Here is a 21,829-nt window from a genome sequence, read left to right as displayed (position 1 = left end):
AAATAGAAGCTAAAGCCATCGGAAATGTGCTCCAAATTGGAGTGATTTAATGGGCGTATGGGAATAGAGAAAATACTGAAAAATATTAGGTGGTATTTGTTATAGCATTTCCAAAAGGTACCCCCTAATAACCCACCCTTTTCATGCATGTAACTCGTGTTCAGATGGCAAACAAATGATTACCGTGAACGCGTTGAAAGCGATTATACTCCTATGGACGTCCCAATTAGCAAATGCACTGCATATTCATCGCTTCAACACCAAACGCTTCAAAAGCTCACCAACCAGCACATGGCACATAATTGTTATACATACTGTATATATATGTATGCATATCATGTGCGATCTTTCCGATCATTACGAACAACCTACGATGATGCCGATTGTTGCCGCCAAGGTTAGTGTGTGCCGAACAACCCGTACTCATGTTTCATGTCAGCTAATATTTTATTTCCGCACTTTACGCTTGTTTTTTCCCCTTCATTTTGTGCAATTTTGGTCACCGCATTTCCCATTTGCGCTCCTGAATGTCCATATCAGTTTGGCCACAGCTGATCGCCACCAAAAAAAAACACCCATTGCTCAGTGTTGTTTGTGTTATGTTGAAGGATGTTTGAATTTTGATCACTCATTTCGTCGCGGCGGAAGATCATTTGCAGAACATCATTTTCGATCATTTAGCCAAATTACAGGTTACGCTTGGCATATTGGTATTATTGTTTGGCAGCAGGACAACAACAACAACAACAAAACAACAGACATAATGGAGGAGCATGTTGTGCCAGAAACAACGCAAAATTTGTTACTATTATCTTTCGTTGAAGATTATAGTAAATTATACTTAAACGGAGGCACACACCGGTCGTCGTAGCCGCCAGCAACGCCACCGCTAACATCGCTTAAGACTCCAGTTGGACAATCATATAATAAGTACCTGGTATTGGCGGTAAAAGTAGGCGCTTTCAGACAGATATGACGACTTTGTCTCCGCTGTCTCTTGCGATGTTTTTGCTATTCCTCATGGAAACACTCAACTCAACAGAAACCCATAATTTGCAAGTTTTTGGGCTAAGCGGGGCGTTTAAAGTGATCCGCCCGCAAAGTGGCCTGCAATCAGTGCCGAAAAAGCAATGTCACGTAGCAGTGGGAAGTACAATTGGGCATAAATGGATTGGGACTAATTTGGCTGCTTGGTAATACTTCAGAAACCAAAAAAACAAAGAACTGTATGAAGCTTAGCAAACGATCTTCAGACTTAACTGCACAACAAGAGGAGTAAGATTATGAATGAATAGTATGCATATGTATATATGTATTTAAAAGTAGACATACAGCACAGTAAATATGAATAGGAAGATGAGTAGATGCTAATATTGGGCGTCTCCCTAACATCGCCTATTTTCACTGCAGGTCCCATTTTGTACAAGTTCAATGGGTTGTTATACGACAGCTGTCGTGTGCAAATATTGGGGCTTAATCATGGAGAAAAATATGTATGAAAACCACCAAAAATATGCCCACCAAATTCATGCAAAGAAACTGTATTTCCCACTTTGTGGTTTTTGGGGGGATGTATGCAAATAAGCCAAGAACAATTCGGAACTGAAGAACAGATCGAAGGGCCATTGACGCCATTGAGCCGCCACTGTGTCAAACGAACATTCCAATTCTTCCCGAGAGACCCATATCAGTTAGAAGATATGCAAAAGTGAAAACATCAGAACTTCCAAAAAAGATTAAATAAGCAAATTCACGCTGTTATAGAAGAAGTAAACTTGTACCACACACTTGACAGTTTTCGCTTTCGGAGGCAGTGGAGCGATTCAAGTAAAAGGTGATCGATTTAGAGGTAGCGGACCTTAAATTGAGAGAAAACAACAAAAATTCAAATTGATTGGGCAATCTTTATTATTTTTATGTAGAACCATTCATGATATTTATTTTTTAAAGGTAATATCTTCTAAATGTTGGCCGCAACTGCTCGGTCATTCGTAAACACCAATTTCGCATGACTTACAGTATGACTTCGATCGGTATCTCGTGAAGAGCTTTAATAATTCTGGCTTCCACAAATAAAAGTGTGCAAAGGTGTGATATCACACGTTCTTGGTAGCTAATCCACTAGTCTGAGAGGAGAGAAGAATTGCGCACCGAAACGACGACGCAATAAATCCAGTCTTTCACGGGCTGCATGGCAAGTAGCGCCGTCCGCCGTTTTGTTGGAACCAAATGTTGTGGAGATTACTGGCTTGAATTTCTAGCATCACAAAGCCGTTTATCATGGCACATTAGCGTTCGACATTCACTGTTATATTGGCACCAGCCCCGTCATTGAAGAAATATGGGCCGATGATTCCTCCAGCCCACAGGCCGAACCAAACGGTTGTTTTCAATTAATGCAATGGCTCTTCTTGAATGGCTTCGGGTTACTCTTCAGCCCAAATACGCCAATTTTCCTTATTGAGGTAGCCATTAAGCCAAAAATGATATGCATCTCTCATCATCATAAGTTGGCCTGAGCGCGTAATGAATACTTTTCACAGAGCGTCGATTTTCGTAATGCGATTGTAGGATTTGTAAACGCTGCTGAGGCGTAAGTCTTTCCATAATGAAATGTCAGTACTGAAAAAAATTATTTATAATATTTAGTTTGGCAGTACTCAGGCATGATCTGTCAAAATACCTCTATGGGAAAAAGTACCTCCAATCTGATTACCCTTTATTTTAGGCATGGTTTTCAATTTCTCTGAAAACTGGTATATTTGTAGACCTAAATAGGATAAGACATAAAGTGCAAAAATGTTAAAAGCATCTGCTAATTATGAATTTTATTCAGTGTTGAAAATTTTGGAATGGAGTTTGTTAGAGTTAAACAGTTTTGGTTCTTTTCAAAATTTTCAGAAATTATTATTTTTTTATTTTTTAGGATAAAAAATACTCAAAAAAAATTTAATTAATTTTTTTAGTTTTTGTTCACTATTTTTGGAAATTTTATATTTTATATTTTTATTATATAATTTTATAATATTTTTATAATTTAATTAATTTAACTCTAAACCGAAATTTTACTTTGTAGAATAAAAAATACTTAAATAAATTTGCTTGATTTTAAGGGCACAGATATCTGTAAACGGCCATATTTTCCCTGATTTTCATTAAATTACAATATTTATATTAAAATGAAGAAGTCAACATATTTTTTCTAAATTGAAATACAATTTATTTATTCATTAAAATAATATAATTTTTTTTATTTTAATCATTTAAAATGGCGCATGTACACTCCATTCTTCCAGGAAGGTCGCAGCGGGGCTTCTCAATCGGCGGGCATTGTAGCATCGGCGTTAATGAACTGAATACAAAAAACCAAAACTTTTTTTATTTATTAACGTCATAATTTCTATATAAATTAAACAAAAATGGAAAAAAATTGCGGAATAAATGCTTTAAAAAAAAATGAATTTTGGGGCGAATTTTCCTACTATTTTTGCTTCGAAAAAATTTTTTTTTCGAAAAATTTTCGAAAACTTGTACACTCACATAGAAAGTAATATCATAAAAAAGATGTGTGCAAAATTTCAGGGAGATCGGTCAATAACTTTTCGAGTTGTCGTGTACGCCAATTCGAAAAATATATTGTAGTTTTGAGAAAAACGCGTCGAACGCAAAGAATAAAGTCGTCACGGTTGACGATCTATAATATAAGAAATACTTAAATTTACGTTCTAAAATTTTTTTTTACATATTCTTAAAGGATTATATAGGGTTTTTCAGTAAGAGCGCTTCAACTTTTGAACTTTTTTGAATAAAACACAAACGGTTTGACTTTTTTAACTAATTTTTTTTTTATTATCGAGCTTGAACATATACATTTAAGTATGAAATTCGATTTCTTGTGCATGACCACCGCGAGCACGTTTTACGAAGTCCAATCGTTGAACCCAATTTTCGACCACTCTTTTGCATAAATCGGCCGAAATTCCAGAAATTTCGCGTTCAATATTGGCTCTGAGCTCAGAAATCGTCGCCGGCTTGTTACTGTAGACCAATGACTTCACATAACCCCAAAACGGGACGGCTTGTTAAATGGACTGTAAAATGGCCGTAATGCTCTTAAAATAGCAGCAACAGAACGATTATTTTCATAAAAAATTTGCACGATTTGCAATCGTTGCTCAAGTGTGTAGCGTTCCATGATAAAATGTATACTAATGAAATTTACAAATGACAAGCGAAAAATAAAAAATATTGCGTCGTTCGCCCTCCCTATCGGAAAAAAGTTGAAGCGCACCTATTGGAAAACGCCTTAGTTGTATTATATTATATGACTGCTGATCCTCCATTTACTCTTCATTTATAATTTGCATATACATATGTATGTACCTATTTCCATACATCTCCATATTTCTTCTCAATTGGTCACACTCTTCATGGTAGCACTTCATTTACGCTATCATCTGCGCTACAGTTAAACTGTAGAACTCTTCACCCAAACAGTGCGAGTGCAAGATTAATAAAATTTGCAATTGTACCAAAAATCTTCTGCTCACCTTGAAAGCAATATGTCCATGACTGGCAACGACTTGTCCGCTATTATTCAACAAAACAAAGTATGATAGTGGTTTAGGGTTAATGTTTGCGAACAACAAATAGCCACCATCAAATTCTGTCATATGGTTTCGCTTTATATCTCTGCTATTTTACGTTGTTGCACTACTTTGCATTCGCCCTGAATTGCAAATGCTTCATCACTAAAACATAATTTTTGATTTCAACTTTTATGAAAACCTATAAACTGAAATATTTTTGATTGCTAAAACTAAATGTCCGAAAAGTGTGATGTGAATGACACAATCACACACAGCAGTCAAACAAAACAAAGTTGGTAAAATTTATTTGAAGTTTGCAGTTTGTTGATGATTTGCTTTTCCCATATTTCGTGTTGTAGTCAGTCAGACAGTTTGGTCGCTTGGTAGATGCAATTCGGCGCAAAGTTATTACCAGTTATTGCTGCCAACGTTATTTTTTATTTCATAACATATATAGAAATGTATGTATGTATGTTTAAATGTGGAATATATGGTGAGTCGATGATTTGTTGTTGCCGCTGCTGCAGGTGCATCTAAACGGGCTGTCACACTGTCACTGCTCCACAATGTTGCTGGCAACGCTTTAGCCCACATTTACAGGTCGGTTCGATGGTGAAGTTGTGCTGTGCAGAGAGCATTGCAATTGCGCTGCAGCGTTGCAAACGAGTAAACTGTCAAAAGTGACATTTCACTACGAATATGCACAACTGGCAAAGTGACAGCTGTTAAAAGAAGCACAAAAAACAGAAAAAAACCAAAAGAAAAGCAACAACTCAAATCGAAATTGAAACTGAACATGACAGCTGTATATTTCAGTCAGTGTTTTGAGGTTTACTTTTGCAAATACTGCCATTTCTAGGAGTAAAACCGACCAAAGTTTGTTTATTTATTTGATTTTTTTTTTATTAAATTCTGGGGGCAAAGATTTCTGCATAGAAAAATTTATAATTTAAAGAAAACTAAATGCAATATTTATATAAATAAGGCGCCATTTTTAGAGATATAGAAGTTCGGAATGGTGTGAAACACCTCAGCATCATGGCTACGCTCGTGATATGGACTTTCTTTGAAAGTTTATTTAATGTAATTAGAGTTTAAACTGATTTCACGCCTCCCGTGATTGGAGCGAGGCGCAACTGAAAGACCAATTTTCAGTCACTGTTCGAATAGCAGAGGCCGTAAATCAGCAATAATGAATGTTGACTCTCAGATAAGCCACTTCGTTAATGATGTAGACTCAAATCTCTACAGGAAATCCTCATCATCATCATCAAGTAGCGATTAAAGCTCAGGATGAGCTTTAGCTTCATCCACAATCCTCTTCAAATCTGCACGGTTCATAACAATAGACTTTCCGCTCGTAACTCGTAGCTTTTTTTTAATTTGGCTATGACTTGGTAAAGCAATGTTAACCTTGGACGTCCTCAAGCCCGTGTTGTTAGAAAGGATTTTCGAGGGTGGCTGTCATCCATGCGCACCGTGTGTCCCAACCACCGAAACCTTTGGGATTTAATGCGTTTAACGACATCTTCTCCCCGGCATGAGTTCAGCAACTCATCGTTGTAGCGTATTCGGTACTATTGAATAGTGTCGATTTGGCAACTCTACAATCCAAAACCATCTTCAATTCTCTCTCTTTTGCCACTCTATCCTTTTTGACCTTTATAACGAATTGACTTACTAAATGTTAGATCTAAGCGATCACTTCAATAAATTCTGTAACACAGAACCGCCTGCAGCCGGTTGTCTTTTACGTTTTGCGCGCGCTCGGTCGTAAGTATTCGTGGAACCTTTTAACAGGCACGTTTCTTCGTTGTAGCGCATGGAGACAAACACCATTCGGAGCACTTTTCGCTCGAACGCTCTAAAGCTTCTCTCGCATTTGCTTGTCATTGTCCAGCACTCGCAGCCGTACGACAGCACCGGCAGTATTATTGACTGGTAGAGGCAGAGTTTACATTCGCATGTTCTCAATTCAGACCCCAGCAATTTTGTGTGTGGGCGTATAGTATGCTTTATTTTCTGTCCATATTTTGTCTCTTTGTCTTGTTGTCATTTTTTATCAACAGTCCCAAATATTTGAAGTGTTCAACTCCCTCAAAGCTAAATGTCCCGATTTCGATGTTTTCACGATTTCGTCTCTCTTCGCTGCGTGAGATCTTCATATGCTTAGTTTTGTCTTCATTAATTCTATGGCCTACTGGCTTTGCATGACTTGAAATGTTGCAAAAGGTTTCCAATAGATATCTTTTTTGTTCCTTGCCACTATTGCGATATCGTCCGCATATGCGATTGTTATTTCTGAGCGACTTAGTACGTTTCCAAACCTGACCTCATTTCTTATCGCATAGTGAAGACGGAGATTAAAGACAGATGTAGAAAGCGAGTAGTCGCCTTGTTTTACGCCGCTGGAGATTTCAAAGGGTTTTGACACTTGTTTTTGTACAACTAATTTTCCACTATTGTAAGTCACAGTAGCCATTACCAATTGAATGAGTTTCCCCGCTGACAACCATGTCGGCAAGCGCTTTTGGGATTTTGTCTCGGAGCGCACTGTCAAAAGCTTGCTCAAATCGACGAACATCCTATGCAAGTCTAAGTTTCATAGCATTTTTCAAGATTTTACTTTAGCATTATGCATTAGCATTTGGTCATTTGTTGATCGACCTGGGCGAAAGCCGCCTTGGTATTCACCAAAGTTTCTTTCTGCTGCCGCAGTTAGTCGGAAAGCAAGGGTTCGAGGGAAAATGTTATATGTATACTTAGTTTAGTCATGTTGTTCCAAGGGTTCAGCGTGGCCATCATCCAGCCTCCGTAATAGTTTGGTAAGGAGTGTCTTGCAAAGGCCTTACATCTGTAAGGGGCCTTACATCTCTTCACTTATGCAAAAAAGGGTTTAAGATCGTGGCAAAAGTGTGCCAGGAGAATTTCTGAGAAGGCGTGGGGAGGCAGTTGAGCAGTACTCTCTTCAATGGAGAGCGTTTGGTCTTCCAGCAAGATTCCGCTTCAGCCTATAAAGCAAAAACCACACAGCAGTGGCTTAAAAACAATAGTCCTCTGTTCACAGCCACAGCAGATTGGCTGTCTGGAAGTCCAGATCTGAATCCATTGGACTACAGTTTGTGGTCAGAATTGGAGAACATGGCCTATCAAAGACCCTACTGAAATTTGAAACAATCTTTGGTTCCAGCAGCGACGTTAATATTCATTGAAATCGTGCGAGTTGCAATAGCTGAAAGGCCTAATCGTTTGAAGGCTTGGGTAAAAGCAAATGGTGACCATCTCAAATGGAAGCTATGTTGTGAAGTAAAAAAAACACCTTATATTATATTAAAAATAAATCTAATTTTAGATTTTATATTGTGGCCTTCGTAACTCTCGTATTCAAAAATAATTTGAAATGCTTAAAGGTAAAAAATGTGTATGTCTCAAAGCAAAGAAATATGCGTCAAAACATAAGAAGCACTTAAGTAGTTTATGAAAGTTTTAATGCGGCTACCAGCGAAATTATTTTCCCACTGAACACAAATTTTTTAGAAAAAAAAAAGATTAAGGGTAAAGAATCACCGTTACTCAGAGGTCAAAGCACTTCTCGGGCACTTTCAAAAGCCGTCCAAACTAAAAATAAGTAGGCTGCCATAGGCAACCCACATTATAAGCGCCAACGATCGAGATTCACGCAGGCGAAAAAATGCGCAACAATCCACCAACGTTGCTAAGTTTTACTGCCGAAATTAACTTAATTTTGTGTGTGTGTTTCTTTTTTCTTGCATTATATTTTGTAAAGCCAACTGGCAGCATTTTACGAGTGTACTCTTATTTTTTGCTAAGGCAAATCTTATCTCTAATCTTGTGCTGCTTTAACCGTTATCAGCAACAGCTTGTGTGAGTTGCTTCAGTTTTTTGCACCTTACTCGCCAGTTAACGCCTACCCTATGCGAGTTTTTGCACTCTGTTTAGTGGCATTAGAAGTCAGCAGCCAAAACACGAATGTAGCTCAAAGAGGTAATAAACTGAACATAAAGTCGAGCCTGAGAAAAAATACACATATGGCTTGGAGTTTTGTTTGCTGAATGGACGACCACAATTATAATTAAGAAAGGCAAAGAAAAGTTTAAGCATTTCAAGTATCTTCGTTTTGCAAATGAACTAATAGAGTGCGCGTTAGAAGATTTTTGGAAAACTGGCTATAATATTTTTTTCCATTTTTGATATTTGCAAAAAACAAACTTTTTTCCTTTTTGATATTTGTAATGTTTCTCGAGTTAGAAATTAAAAAAAACAAAAAAAAAAACTTTCTTTGCAATTTTTTTTTTTTGCATTTTTTGTTTTTGAATTTCTAACTCGAGAAAAAAAATTGCAAAAAAAATGTTTCTCGAGTTAGAAATTAAAAACAAATTGCAAAAAAATTGCTAAAATTTTGTTTCTTAATTTGTAACTCAAAAATTGCAAAACAATTGCAATCAAAAACATTTTTTTTTTAATTTCAAACTCCAGCAACATTTTTTTTTGGAATTTCTAACTTGAGAAACATTACAAATATCAAAAATGAGGTTTTTTTTTAGATTTTTTTTTATATTTTTAATTATTAATTATTTTTTTTATTCTTTACCCATAGCGATTTAATAGTTTGTAGGAAGTTTAGAAAAATTGAACAAGTTTCCGAACCTGAACTTTTAGAAATTTTCGAGCATGCAGTTTTATAGCCCATTGAATTTTATTGGAATACAGTGCAAGTCTTAAGCATTTAAAATTAACGTCGATTTAAGAAAAAATATTTAGGAGATTTTTGTTTTGGTTTTTTTTTCATATATAAAAAGTGTAACTTATAAAAACTGGAGTTGAATATGAATATATGGAACAAAGCGCAAACAGCCGTCGGAAAGAAAATTATTAAAAATCCAAGCGATTAGTAGCCGCTTAAAACTGACACTTATTTTACACAAATTTCATGCGCCATGCTACTGCTTATCCGACAACTTTCTCAAAACTCAGATTAAAAGGCTCAAAATATAGATTAAAATTTTTGGAATTTTTGTAAATTTCGTTTAATGTTTTGGTTTTGGTTAAAGAATAAATAGTATTCAAAATAAAAAAAATAACAATAAAATTTTAAGTCGAAAAAAATTTTGAACATTAAAAAAATCATCAAGCACTCACTTAGTTGCCCTCGCCACTGTATATTTGGACGAGGACTCCGAGGTTTCCGACAGAGTGACTCCTTGTCGTGTGTTTCACTTGATGCTGGAAAAGATCGTTCGAGCCGCAGAACTTAGTTGCTCAGGCACAATTTTTTACACGAGCCTTAACAACCGCGCTTTTGCTTTTTCCAAACTGGATAAAGAAGCAAAGCGAATTGGTTTGGTGGTAAACGAGGACAAAACGAAATACCTGCTGTCTTCAAACAAACAGTCGACGCACTCGCGTATCGGCACCCACGTCACTGTCGACAGTTATGATTTCGAGGTGGTAAAAGACTCCGTTTATTTATGAAACAGTATTAACACCGATAATAATGTCAGCCTTGAAATCTAACGTAGAACCTCTCTTGCCAAAAAGTGTTACTTTGGACTAAGTACGTAATTTAGTAGTAAAGTCCTCTCTCGACGAACAAAACTAACACTCTACAAGGCTCTCATCATGCCCGTCCTAACGTATGGCGCAGAAGCGTGGGCGATGACAACATCCGATGAAGCGACGCTTGGAGTGTTTGAGAGAAAGATTCTGCCCAAGATTTTTAGACCTTTGCACGTTGGTTATGGCGAGTATCGCAGGCGAGGCAACAATGAGCTGCATGAACTTTACGACGACATAGACATAGCGCAGCGAATAAAGATCCAGCGGCTACGTTGGCTGAGTCATGTCGTCCGAATGGATACAAACGCTCCGGCTTTGAAAGTATTCGAAGCGACATCAGTTGATGGTAGCGGAGAGAGAGGAAGGCCTCCTCTGCGTTGGAAAGATCAGGTGGAAAAGGACTTGGCTTCACTTTTGTGTCCAACTGATTTGTTAGACTCGACCAGAGTCGCGTAAGCGGTTATCGCGCAAATCAAGAAGAAGCAGAAAATATTTAAGGAGGTAAAAAGCGAACAAGCCCTTATAAAAAGAGGACTTGCAAACTAACGACTTCGGACATATGGCAAGGTATTTTTTTTCTGAAACATTTATTTCGAAAATTGCGGCCATAATACAGGTCCTACACATCTAAGTGGATAATTTTGTGTAAATGCTGTCCGCACTAAATGCTCTCTCAACTCGTATTGCTGGTTGGCACGTCTATTACTCTGGTTGGTTCATAAGAATCCCACTTCATCAGCAGCTATGATTGGATCATCCATATATAAAAGAGGTTAGACACCTGCGGGAGGCCGCCGTAGCCGAATCGAATGTGGAACACAATCGAGACGCACGCCACAAATAGGAGGAGGATATCGGTCAAACATCTTACAGAAGTGTACGCGCAAATTATTTCTTTATTTTTATAGGAACCTGCGGGAAACAACAAAGCAGCTAAAACAAAATAATTTATCCTGTCTCCAAAACCGCTACTTCGCAGACCAATATTTATTAAGAACTTTTTTGCTTCTTTCGGTCAATAATAATAAATTCCTTAAGTATTTTACACTATTTTTTAACACCCTGTATAATCATAAAGCGCAGAATTACTTTCAACTTAAATGCATACTAACAAAACAGAATTTGGCCTTCATGAAAAGAATTATTTTAAAAATCCGTTAATGCTGCCGAGCTTAGCTAAACAAATTATTCTCAAAAAAACCGAATATCCATCAATCCTTTTCGCACAGCAGGAAGTAGCACAGCTGACAGACAGGCCAACTACCCAAGGGACCGCAAAAACTCAGACACACTGTCATTCTCCCACGAAAATAAAAGTGTTGGCAGCACCTTGGCGCGCTCTTCAATGCGCAATTATCGCTGCAACGCATCGCTGGCAAGCGCCAAAAGCCGCCGACGACGAGTTTATATAATAAAAATTCAAATGAACTCTGCAAATATTATATATGGACTGCCAACAAAAAGGAAAAGTTATTAAATAAAAATTGTCTGTGTGCTAGTAAAAAATTACGAAAATCAAAAACGAAAATAAAGTAAAGCTACGCAACGAAAATTTCATTGGAAACTATTTGACGAACCAAATGAAATGCCTTAGTTGGGGGGCACTTTCAAGAAGTCGTTTCGTAGTCGCATTTCGGGAATCTTTTGCATATTCATCAAATGAACGCTGCTGACGATGAATAGTGAGAAACAAGGAATAAATAAAGAAAACGAAAAAAATGACGCATAAAAATAATGACGTTTTCGAAAGCAAAAACGCATAAATCAAAAAAATTCATTGAGAAAAATTCAAAATTCCAAGCAGTGGCGCACATTAAATGCCAAAAAGGTATGAAAAAAAGTGTACATATGTGTGTGTAGTGTGCGATATCAAGCGAAGCGAAGCAGTAAAAGATAAATAACAAACAAAAAAAAAAATAAAAAAAGGTTTTCCAAAGGTGCCACTAAAATTTTGATATATGAAATTTGTGCGCATAAATATGGATTTGGTAGAATATTTGGCGCACTGTCGTTAACCAACACAAATGTGTACATAAAATAGAATGGGTTGATAAAAGAGGCGAAACAAAAAAGGCAACAGAAAGGGATATAAACATCGAAAATCTGACATTAAAGACTGCGCTGAACTACATAACACATAAAATGGACTAACAATAAGAATTTGGATGCGGCAGTAAACAGAACAGAAACTAAGTCGACATGATCGCTAATTTAGCAGTAAAAAATTTGCAAAGGGCAAACGTACGGCTCGCTCACAGTGGTCTGGGAGCTAAGAAAATCAAGGTAGACAAGCGAAAAATTTATTTTTTATGAAAGATGAACATTGATATAATTGAACAGGGTTAACGTGGGAATGCTCACACAGTCTTATGGAATACAAGCTCTCCTAAACCCAACGTGATGCCAGAAAAAGATAAACCTTTTCTGCAAATTCTTCACATAGTACCCTGCTCAAAGCCTCTGAAGGCAATCTCTCAAGGGGCATAGTAGCAGTTGTGGACAGTTAACACCGTATTTCTCGAAACTTCGAACAGATCTCTCTATCCGCAAACTAGAGTTTGAGTATCGAGCCAGGGCAATCTTTCCAAGTGGGCAAGATTGGAATGAGGGGGAAATCTGCACCAAAGCTGGTACCTCCGTCTTCACTGACGGTTTCAAGATGGAATCGGAAGTCACGGCAGAGACCCTCTATCCGCAAACTGCAGTTTGAGGGACGTGCCGAGACAATCTTTCCAAGTGGGCAAGATTGGAATGAGGGCAAAATCTGCACCGAATATGGTACCTCCGTCGGTAATCAGGGATGGGATTACCTCTTAATCAGCCAACTTATCTATTTCCCTAAAATTACGGAATACTGCTAATGTTCTTCAGGCAGCAGTATTTGAGCTTAGGGAGCATGGAAGCGAGGGAGATATTAAAATTTTTTCCGATAGTCAAGCCGCGATCAAGGCTCTGACAATGCTTTGGTACAGATCAAAATTAGTAAAATCCTGTAAAGAGAAGATGAAATCTCTTGGGTGTGCCGGTAACTTTTCTCTGATCTGAGTTCCAGGATATAGGAACAGAGAGGGAAATTAAATTACTGGTGAGCTTACTAGAAAGGGAACTGAATTGGCCTCAGAGAACTCCCACTCGGTCAACGGCATCTCCCTGACCGTTGTTAAATGTGAATTGACACAATCTCTATCGCCATACTTAGCTTAGTTTTAAATTTTGTAAAAGCGATATCGACCCATCAAAAACCAATCGCAACTAAAATAAGAGAACGTAAATGGAGATGGATTGGACATATCCTACGGAGAGGTGGCACTGAAATCTGCAAACAAGCGCTGGACTAGAATCCCGAACCCCGAACCCCGAAGGACAGCGCAGAAGAGGCAGACCTAGGGGCTCTTGGCAACGCTACAACGAATGCAACGAAGAGGAATACAAAGCCGTGGGCAAAACAATGACGTGGCAGCAAGTGAAAAATATATCCGGGAATCGCACAAAATGGAAAAATTTTACTTTGGACCTATACTCCGCTACGGAGACGAAGGAATGATGATGATCATGTTGACCCTGGAGCTATCATTTTCACGAAAAGCGATCAACTCTGCGGCTATGCTGACGACCTTGCTATCGTTGCGAGAAACCAACGCGCACTTGCTGACTGTGCGCTGGAGCTGATAACTAAAGCAAAGCTAGTCGGCCTTGAAGTTAATGTCGATAAAACAAAATACCTCGTTAGGTCTTTAAGCGCCACAGGCTATAGCAACCTGGAGGTCGGGCCATATAAATGGAGTTTTAAATACCTGTATATCTCTGTAGTAGGATAGGAATAACATAAGTGTTTGAGTATTGCCAACTTTAGATCGCTGAAACTTTCATTACCCATGCTAGATCTGAGTTGATATAAATATAATAGCTGATCATAGACTATTAAGAATCTTAAAATGCCCTCGATTATCATTATGCAATCTGGCGGTGGTTTGAGTATTCACGGTTAAGTGTGTGATATAAGAATACAAAAGAACTTCAGCGCTTCTCCATCATATCTTAACTTCCTTCCTAAAAACTCTTTTCACTACTTTAAGAAGGTAGGTGAAATGGTTGAAGTGCCAGTCTGGCACTCTCAAGTAGCACCGAAGCGCCGTTTTGATACCATTATGAAACCTCCAACAGGCAGATATCTACAGCCAGCCAGAGCTGTTGGTATAATGTAGAAGATTGAGGGGATTTAGGTTGGCGCACTACTTTATTTTTTCTACAAATAAAGACCATACGACTGCGTGCCGCCTCTAAAGGGCAGCTAAAAAGGTACTTGGATATGCTCCATTGCTTGACTTCCTCTGCATATGGCGCACTCTCCCGTTTCGAATTATGCTGGTTTTTCCTCACTCCTTTCCTTTATTTTCCTCGAAAATGGTTGCAGTTCCAATTTGCAAATGTCGACCGATGAATATAGACTAACGGCTTCCTAAAGCTAAAAAATCAAATAAAAAATTTATGAAAAAATAAACAAAAACGTAATTAAGTTAAGGAGTCCCGGTGGTCTAGAACTCGAAGATTTAGGGTATTTTCAGGATTTTTTTTTTGCAATAAAAAAAATGAAAACGATATTTAAATTGTTTAGGCTTTTTATTTAACTTCTTTTACATACAAAAATTAAAAATAAAAATTTATTTTATCTCAATTTTTTTTTTTTAATTTTACTAGTCAAAAAATGGCGCTGAAGTTGACCCTCCCGAAAAATTGGACCTGAACAGTGTTGTCCATTTTGGCTCTTCTATGTATCTGAAACACAAAAACCAAAAAAATTATTAATCAGTATGGCTGTAGCTACATATGTCCCGTACTAGAATAAGAAAACACAAATTTGACAAAATGGCGCGGTTTTGAATTTGACACTCTAAAAATCGGGGTTTTTCAGTTTTTTGATAAAAAAAAAATACGAAATAATAATATGACTCTATAACGGGCGATGGTCATTGATGTTGTGAACAAATTAAAATTTCAGACCGTTGTCGGTTTCGGTTGAATATTTGTTTTTGGTTTTTTTGACAATACCAGGCCGAAAAAAGTCGTTTCGAGATAATTGAGTTTATAGTTTGAGGTACAGAAGCGCGCTGACCGCTCTCTAGCTAGTTAATGGGCTGTAGAAGCTATAATATTGCGAATTTCCGCACAAAAATTTCACAGTATATTCTTAAGATACTCTACTTTCGAAACATCCAAAAAACAAAAATCCGATTTTTTGAAATTTCTAGACTACCAGGTCCCCTTAATGAATTAAATTAAGGAGCAGTGGCAAATATAAGCAAGGGGCAGTGCGAAGCTCGAAATTCAAAGTAACTCAGTTTTTCATAATATATGAAAATGCAGTTTAAAACACTGTCGCATGACTTCCTATGAACACCCAGCTCTGGCAAAAGGAGGTTAAGGGCGCTCTCATAGACACTGGCCACGATCGAAATGCGCGCGTCAACTTTTTATGACTGCCCGGACATACTCGTACGGATGTGTATTCGCATACGCAAAGAGCAGAAAGAAAAATATAAAAAAGGAAATTAAATCCTTTCTTCGTAGATATGAATGCTGGTCGTCTGCTGCGTTGCGGCTTGTGAATGCTGAGTGCGAGCAATTATCCATGTATTTCCTACCGTATAAAATGTGCAACAACAAACCAGGCAATAAATGCAAAACAACAGCTACAGCAATAACACCAGCAACAACGCAAATTACAATAAGCACAAAAACGAGCGATAAACGATGCGAACCGATTGTGAAGATCATAAAATTTTATAATCTCACAAGCGTTGATGATGTGGGATCAACATATGCAAAAGTATTGCTACATAGCCATGCGCTGTGTTCCTATTGTTGTTGTTCTTGTTGTTGTTCTTGTTCTTGCTGTTGTTGCTGTTGTGTTCGCTGCTACAGCCGTTGTTAAAACTTTATCGTACTTGTTTTTATTGTTAGCCAAGTTCAGCGAGTTAGTACATAAACCTGCCAACACACTTGACTTGGCCTGACTTTAACTTCGTCGTCTTCTTCGTCTTCGTTGTCGTCTTCGTCTGTGGCGTCGACATGCTCAACGCGCTTTGCGCAGTGGACACTGGCAGGCGCTCTATGACTGCTTGCTTGCTTGCTTGGTAGTTACTTGATGATGCTGACTTTGCAGCGCGGAAATAAACAAAAGCATACAAAATAGAAAACAAAGGATACCCATGCGCAAGCATAAAAGACCCACTACTATTCGCCTGCTTTGGGTTGTAAGCGAGCGCATTTTAATGTAGTTTCCCATGTCCTGAAATACCATTACTAATTCATAACATTCAGGCTGCCGAGCAACCGTCCGAATGACCATTTGGTGGCCAGGCATGGTTTCACTGCAACCACCAACATTGGCAGGCATGCAACTTAAATGAGCGCATCCGCCGCTTTTATGTTTTTTTGTTTTTGCAAACTAACTGCTAGTGTGTGTGTGAGTTCGTGCATTAAACGCTCCAATGCGTATCGCACTCGTCAGCTTATAGGATGAATATATACTTTTCTAGGCTTACTAAGTCCTCACCACCTGCATCTATTTTCATTCGTATATTTTTTTAATTGTATTTTTCCCTTTTCTCGTTTTTCTTTTCTCTTGTGCAGGTTTGGTTCCAGAATAAACGTTCCAAGGAGCGACGCATGAAGCAAATCACCAGCATGGGACGTCCACCGTTCTTTGGCGGTGCGCGTAAAATGCGCGGCTTTCCCATGAATCTCTCACCTGGTGGTCTCGATGATGGTCCTGGCTTCCCCTATTTCGCGGCTGATGGCAAATTTGAGTTTGGTTACGGTGGACCACCATTCCATCCGCACGATGGACCGTTCTTCCCAGGACATCCTGGTGGGCCGATGCCATTTAATACACCAGGTACGTTGTGTAGCGAATTTTTAAGTTGCAATTAGAGTAAAGATGAGAAGGGTAGTGTGTAAAAGGTGAGACGGGTAGTGTGTAAAAGGTGAGAAGGGCAGTGTGTAAAAGTATCCATCGGTTTGTGACCGAGTACGAAAATATCACTTTTTTTTTGTTTATATGCCCGTTGCACATGAACATCGCACACTTTAAGCTTGAAAAAATTTATCAAATCTTAAATGGAAGAAGGCTGCCAACTCTTGATACGACATTTCTAACATAGCGGACATAGCGGACATAGCGCATCTAAAACTAACGAAGCTCTGCTCGTTTATTAAAGCTACCGGATGGTTTGATAAGGAACACGTAGGGTAAGGATAATCTATAGTGGTATCACAATGGACCTGCGAAAGGTCTAAGTACGTCGCTACGACAACCCCCAACCTACCTACCTAAATGGAAAATCTTGAAAAGGAAGAAAATTAAACCCTCTAATTATGGTTAAGCCTCGAGTTTTGAGAAAACCATCGGGAGGTGTAAAGTTTTTTTTTTTTATTAATTTTGAAGCGGCTGAAATTTACTTTCACAACTTTTACTTGATTACTTACTTATGTAAGGTAACCATACAACCAAAAGTGAGCTTCATCGCTGAACAAAATTTTCTTGTTAAAATCGGGATCGGTGGCCATCTCGTTTTGGGCCCAAATTTGCACGATTTGCAAACGTTGTTCAGGTGTAAGTCTATTCATTATGAAATGGCAAACCAAACTGAGCATAAATCAAGTGACAGCTGTTAAAAAGACCATCTGCGAAAAAAGTAGTGCCAACCTGAAAACCTAACCTTTAAAAAAAACACCCTTTATATGGCCCTACAACCGTCTGTCGGTTATGGCCGGATCTAAGGCATTGCGCCATCTGGCTCGGTTCGCTGCTTGCTGGCGCCAGTTGATGCCACCGAGTGCTGCCCACTTAATCTCCCCAACGTAGATTAGGTCCTCCTCTTTCGCATCGTCTACCAGTCGAAATACTGCCGCGCCGAAGCACGTTCATCCTCGAGATATGGCCAAGCCAGTGAAGCCGCTACGCTTCACTATATCCACATCTCGGTATAGCTCATACAGCTCGCTGTTCCATCAGATACGGAACTCATTCTCGTCTACTCGAAGAGGAGCAAAGATTTTTAGGAGAATTTTTCTCTCGAACGTTCCTAGTGCTGTCTCTTCTGCTTCTGTGCCATATACAAGGACGAGTATGATAAAACGTTCTTTTCGTTTTTCGAGACGGTTTTTACCATCTCAAATTAACAAGAGAAATACAAATAAAAATAGTTTAAAGGTCAAACATATTATTTCTGTGAGCTCGGAGGGAAACAGTTAGTTTTCCATAAGGAATTCATCGTATATTTCACTCTAAGAGAGCCACTATTGCGGAAAAAATCGGTTGTCTGGAATAAAATCCTCTTATCATTTTTCTGAAGAGAAGCGTCAATGAAAACTTTCGCTTCATTAGAAACGCGCTTGAAATTAATCGTGGAATACTTATTTTATTTTAATTAATTTCAAGCTGATAGAGGGTGTGGGACTAAGTAATTTTTTTTTTTTTTTGTCGGGGCAGACTAGCAAGTGCAGCACTCAGACACAATTAAATCCTGCACTCGGGGGGTTCCCTTTTTAATTTTCTTTAAATCTACTCGACCTCCGAAGAACTCTGAGTATTTCTCGTGGTGCCAAGGAGTTCGCCGAAGGTGGTCGCTTCTTAACACATCAGTGACAAAGACCTCAAGCCTGATTCGAGCGAAAGCGGGGCAGATGCACAGAAAGTGCTCCGCCGTCTCATCCTCCTCTCCACATGCTGGGCAGAGTGCACTGTCTGAGATGCCTACCTTTTCCATGTGCTTTGCGCATAGAAAGTGGCGCGTCATCAGTCCAACCAGCCTCCTATAGTTTCCTCTGCTTAGTGACCGGACGAACAGTGACAGTCAGGCGGACATGACAGGTTACATCAGTTTTGTCCATCTGCAGCCTCTCTCAGCCTGCCAAGCTCGTTAGGTAGATAGTGCACCCTCAGCGGAGATGGCGCAGCTCAGCAAACACTCAGTGAAAGTAATTTAAACAAAATCTCTAAAAACCCTTGTCTGCTCTTAATTTATGACAATTTCTAAGAATTCTCAAATAAAAAAACTACACCAGCAGTTACTCTTTTACTCAGTACTCATACCCTCTTCTTTTCTACTCTCTCTCTCTCTCTCCACTTCAGGTGGACCCATGGATCATACAGGCCCCATACCAATGGTGAATGAATTCGGTCTTACGCCCGAATCGCAATTCCTCAGTCAAGCTGGTGGCCCACCGATGAGCATACAATCGGCTGGTGGACCACCACCACCTCCTGAACATCTACTTGCTGCGCAACAACAGGCACAACAACAAGCACAACAGCAGCAACAACAACAACAACCGAATGGCCCGCGCTCAGCATCACCGGAATTTCTAACAGCGGCGAACTTCAGTGAGCCATCGAATATGCAAAATGAGGGACTGGTTTGGTAATATACAAAACAATTGGCCAATCGGCTGCTGCTGCTCAAAACATTGAGCGCACAACAGCGAATGCAGCAACAACAACAGCAACAGCATCTTCAACAGCAACAGCAACAACAACAACACCACCACCATCAGCATCAAGCGCAAATGCATTTACAGCCGCCAGCGCCGTCGTCGACAACGCTGCTGCCGCCAACAGCGTCATCACAAGCTGAAGTCATGGCAGCGATCTTGCTGTCGACCGAACAGCAGACACAGCAAGCACAACAACACCAAGAACAACAAGAGCAAGAACAACAATTGCAACTAAAACAAGAAGTGCTGCCGCCAGAGCAATTGGAGTTGCTGGAACAATGGTGATGAAGCTAGGCAGCAGCAACAACGGACGATCGAATAAAACAAAATGGCGGCCAATTGCTGCATTACTGCATTCCTACATTGCGCGATGCACACTGTAAATTATATCAAATGGAAAACTGATAAAATATTGCAAATGGAAAAGTTGGCACACCTACATACACACACACACACACATGCAAGCGCAAGTCACACGCGCGGGAGAAGCGCATTGCAAAAAGCTGACCTTTTCATGTGAAAGTAGCGAATGCAGAGTTGAAAGCCAGCCGTAAAAGGGCCAAATAAATGAAATTTATTTTAAATAAAAAACACAGCTACATAAATACCGCTCCAGCATGAAATAAATAAATAAAATTAAACAAATAGCTCACACACAAGCATCTAAGCTAAGCCTATTTGTATTTTGTGTAAAAAGAACTCGATAACCCCGAAGCATACATTTGTGGCACTCAAATAAAAGATACAAGAAATATCAAAACCCCCCAGAAAAATTTAAAATTAGTAAATATGTAAAATGAAAACAAACGAAAATCCATTTTGAATGTGTAACAAATAATTTTTGCTAAAATGTACCACAAAACAAAAACAAAAAACGAGCATTTATGCTTTGTTTCAAAAACTTTGCCCAAATCCTTGTCTATAATTTGTTAGTGTTTTGAACTTTTTATATAACTTAATTTGTTTTTTTTTTTTAATTCTATATCTGTTGTCAAACAACGCACCAAGCTAAGGAAAAGAAACTTTTGCTTAATTAGTTTCAAATTTTATATGAATGTTTGTATGTATGTATGTTTGTAATATTTACCTGTTTCTCTGCACACCAATTACTTTCCTCTATGTTCGTTTATTTATCTATGTAGTTGTAAGCTGTATAATTTATTGCTAATAGTGAAACTTATGTAATATTAAATATAAAAAACAATGCAAAAACAAACTGATATTAACATTTAAATATGAGAAACAAACTAGTGAAAAAAGCAAGGAAGCACTAGGGGGAAGTATGGAGAAAATTATTATAAAAATTTATTGTAAAATATATAAAGAATTTAGTGTTAGCTTAATGTGTAAGTAATTATGAGTAAATATATATATATACATATATATAATATAAATATGATATTATATTTATCAGCAAAACTATTACGGAAATAATATAGAAGTCGTGAATGATAACAAATAACAAGTAAAAAGCAAAAAGCAAACAAAAAATCATATAATTCAAATAAACAAATTGTTAACTAAAAAATGTGAACCAACGGTTGTTCTTACTTTGCTGAAAATTAAGATGGAGGTGAAATGTCGAGGATAGAGTAAAAAGAGCGACAATAGCACTCTGGTTGGTTGGTTGGTTAGAGTGGTGATGCGTCCAGAATCCAACTAGCGCTTCCGCACCGTTTTGTTGCCACATCCTCGTTAACAACTTATTTAAGGGGCGAGCCTGCTTTAGAGGCTTCAAAAAATCGATTTTTTTTTTGCATAAATGTCTTCCCAAACTATCCTAGAATATGTCCTCAAAATTTCGAAAGCAAATTCAAAATATTTTCGAAGTTACAGAAAAAATTGTGAGCAAGCGTCGAACAGGTACATATACGAGCGGCCGGATCGCCCGAAATGCGATTTCTCGGTTTTTTATTTTTACGATTTTTTCTAATTGGCGGGAAAGATAGGAAAAAAGTTAAACGTCCTATCGAAACGAGATAACATTGATTGTATTTATTTGGAACTAAATTCTTTTCTAGTTGAACTTAAAACACTTTAAGAAAGTTATGATTAACTCACTTTTTAAACAATCTAAAGTGAGTTTGTTTTTCCAAAAAAAATAATTTTTTTTTAATTAGCGAAAAATCTCTCACTTTTTGTTTAATTTACTTGGTTTAACTAGA

At 38.2% G+C, this 21,829-nt stretch overlaps 1 protein-coding gene across 1 annotated transcript in view; it reads left to right on the top strand.

Moving 5' to 3' along the window:
* LOC128857289 (LIM/homeobox protein Lhx1) overlaps window positions 1–19,595 on the top strand; it is a 144,258-nt gene extending 124,663 nt beyond the window's left edge. The window contains exons 4-5 of the mRNA XM_054092986.1: window positions 16,800–17,064; window positions 19,303–19,595. Coding sequence (XP_053948961.1) covers window positions 16,800–17,064; window positions 19,303–19,595 — 558 coding nt within the window. The remainder of the gene's footprint in view (window positions 1–16,799; window positions 17,065–19,302) is intronic.
* Window positions 19,596–21,829: the final 2,234 nt, after the last annotated feature.

This window comes from Anastrepha ludens, chromosome 3 (assembly GCF_028408465.1).
Source record: "Anastrepha ludens isolate Willacy chromosome 3, idAnaLude1.1, whole genome shotgun sequence".
NCBI classification, from domain to species: Eukaryota; Metazoa; Arthropoda; class Insecta; order Diptera; family Tephritidae; genus Anastrepha; species Anastrepha ludens.
This window is presented reverse-complemented; position numbering and strand designations above follow the sequence as displayed.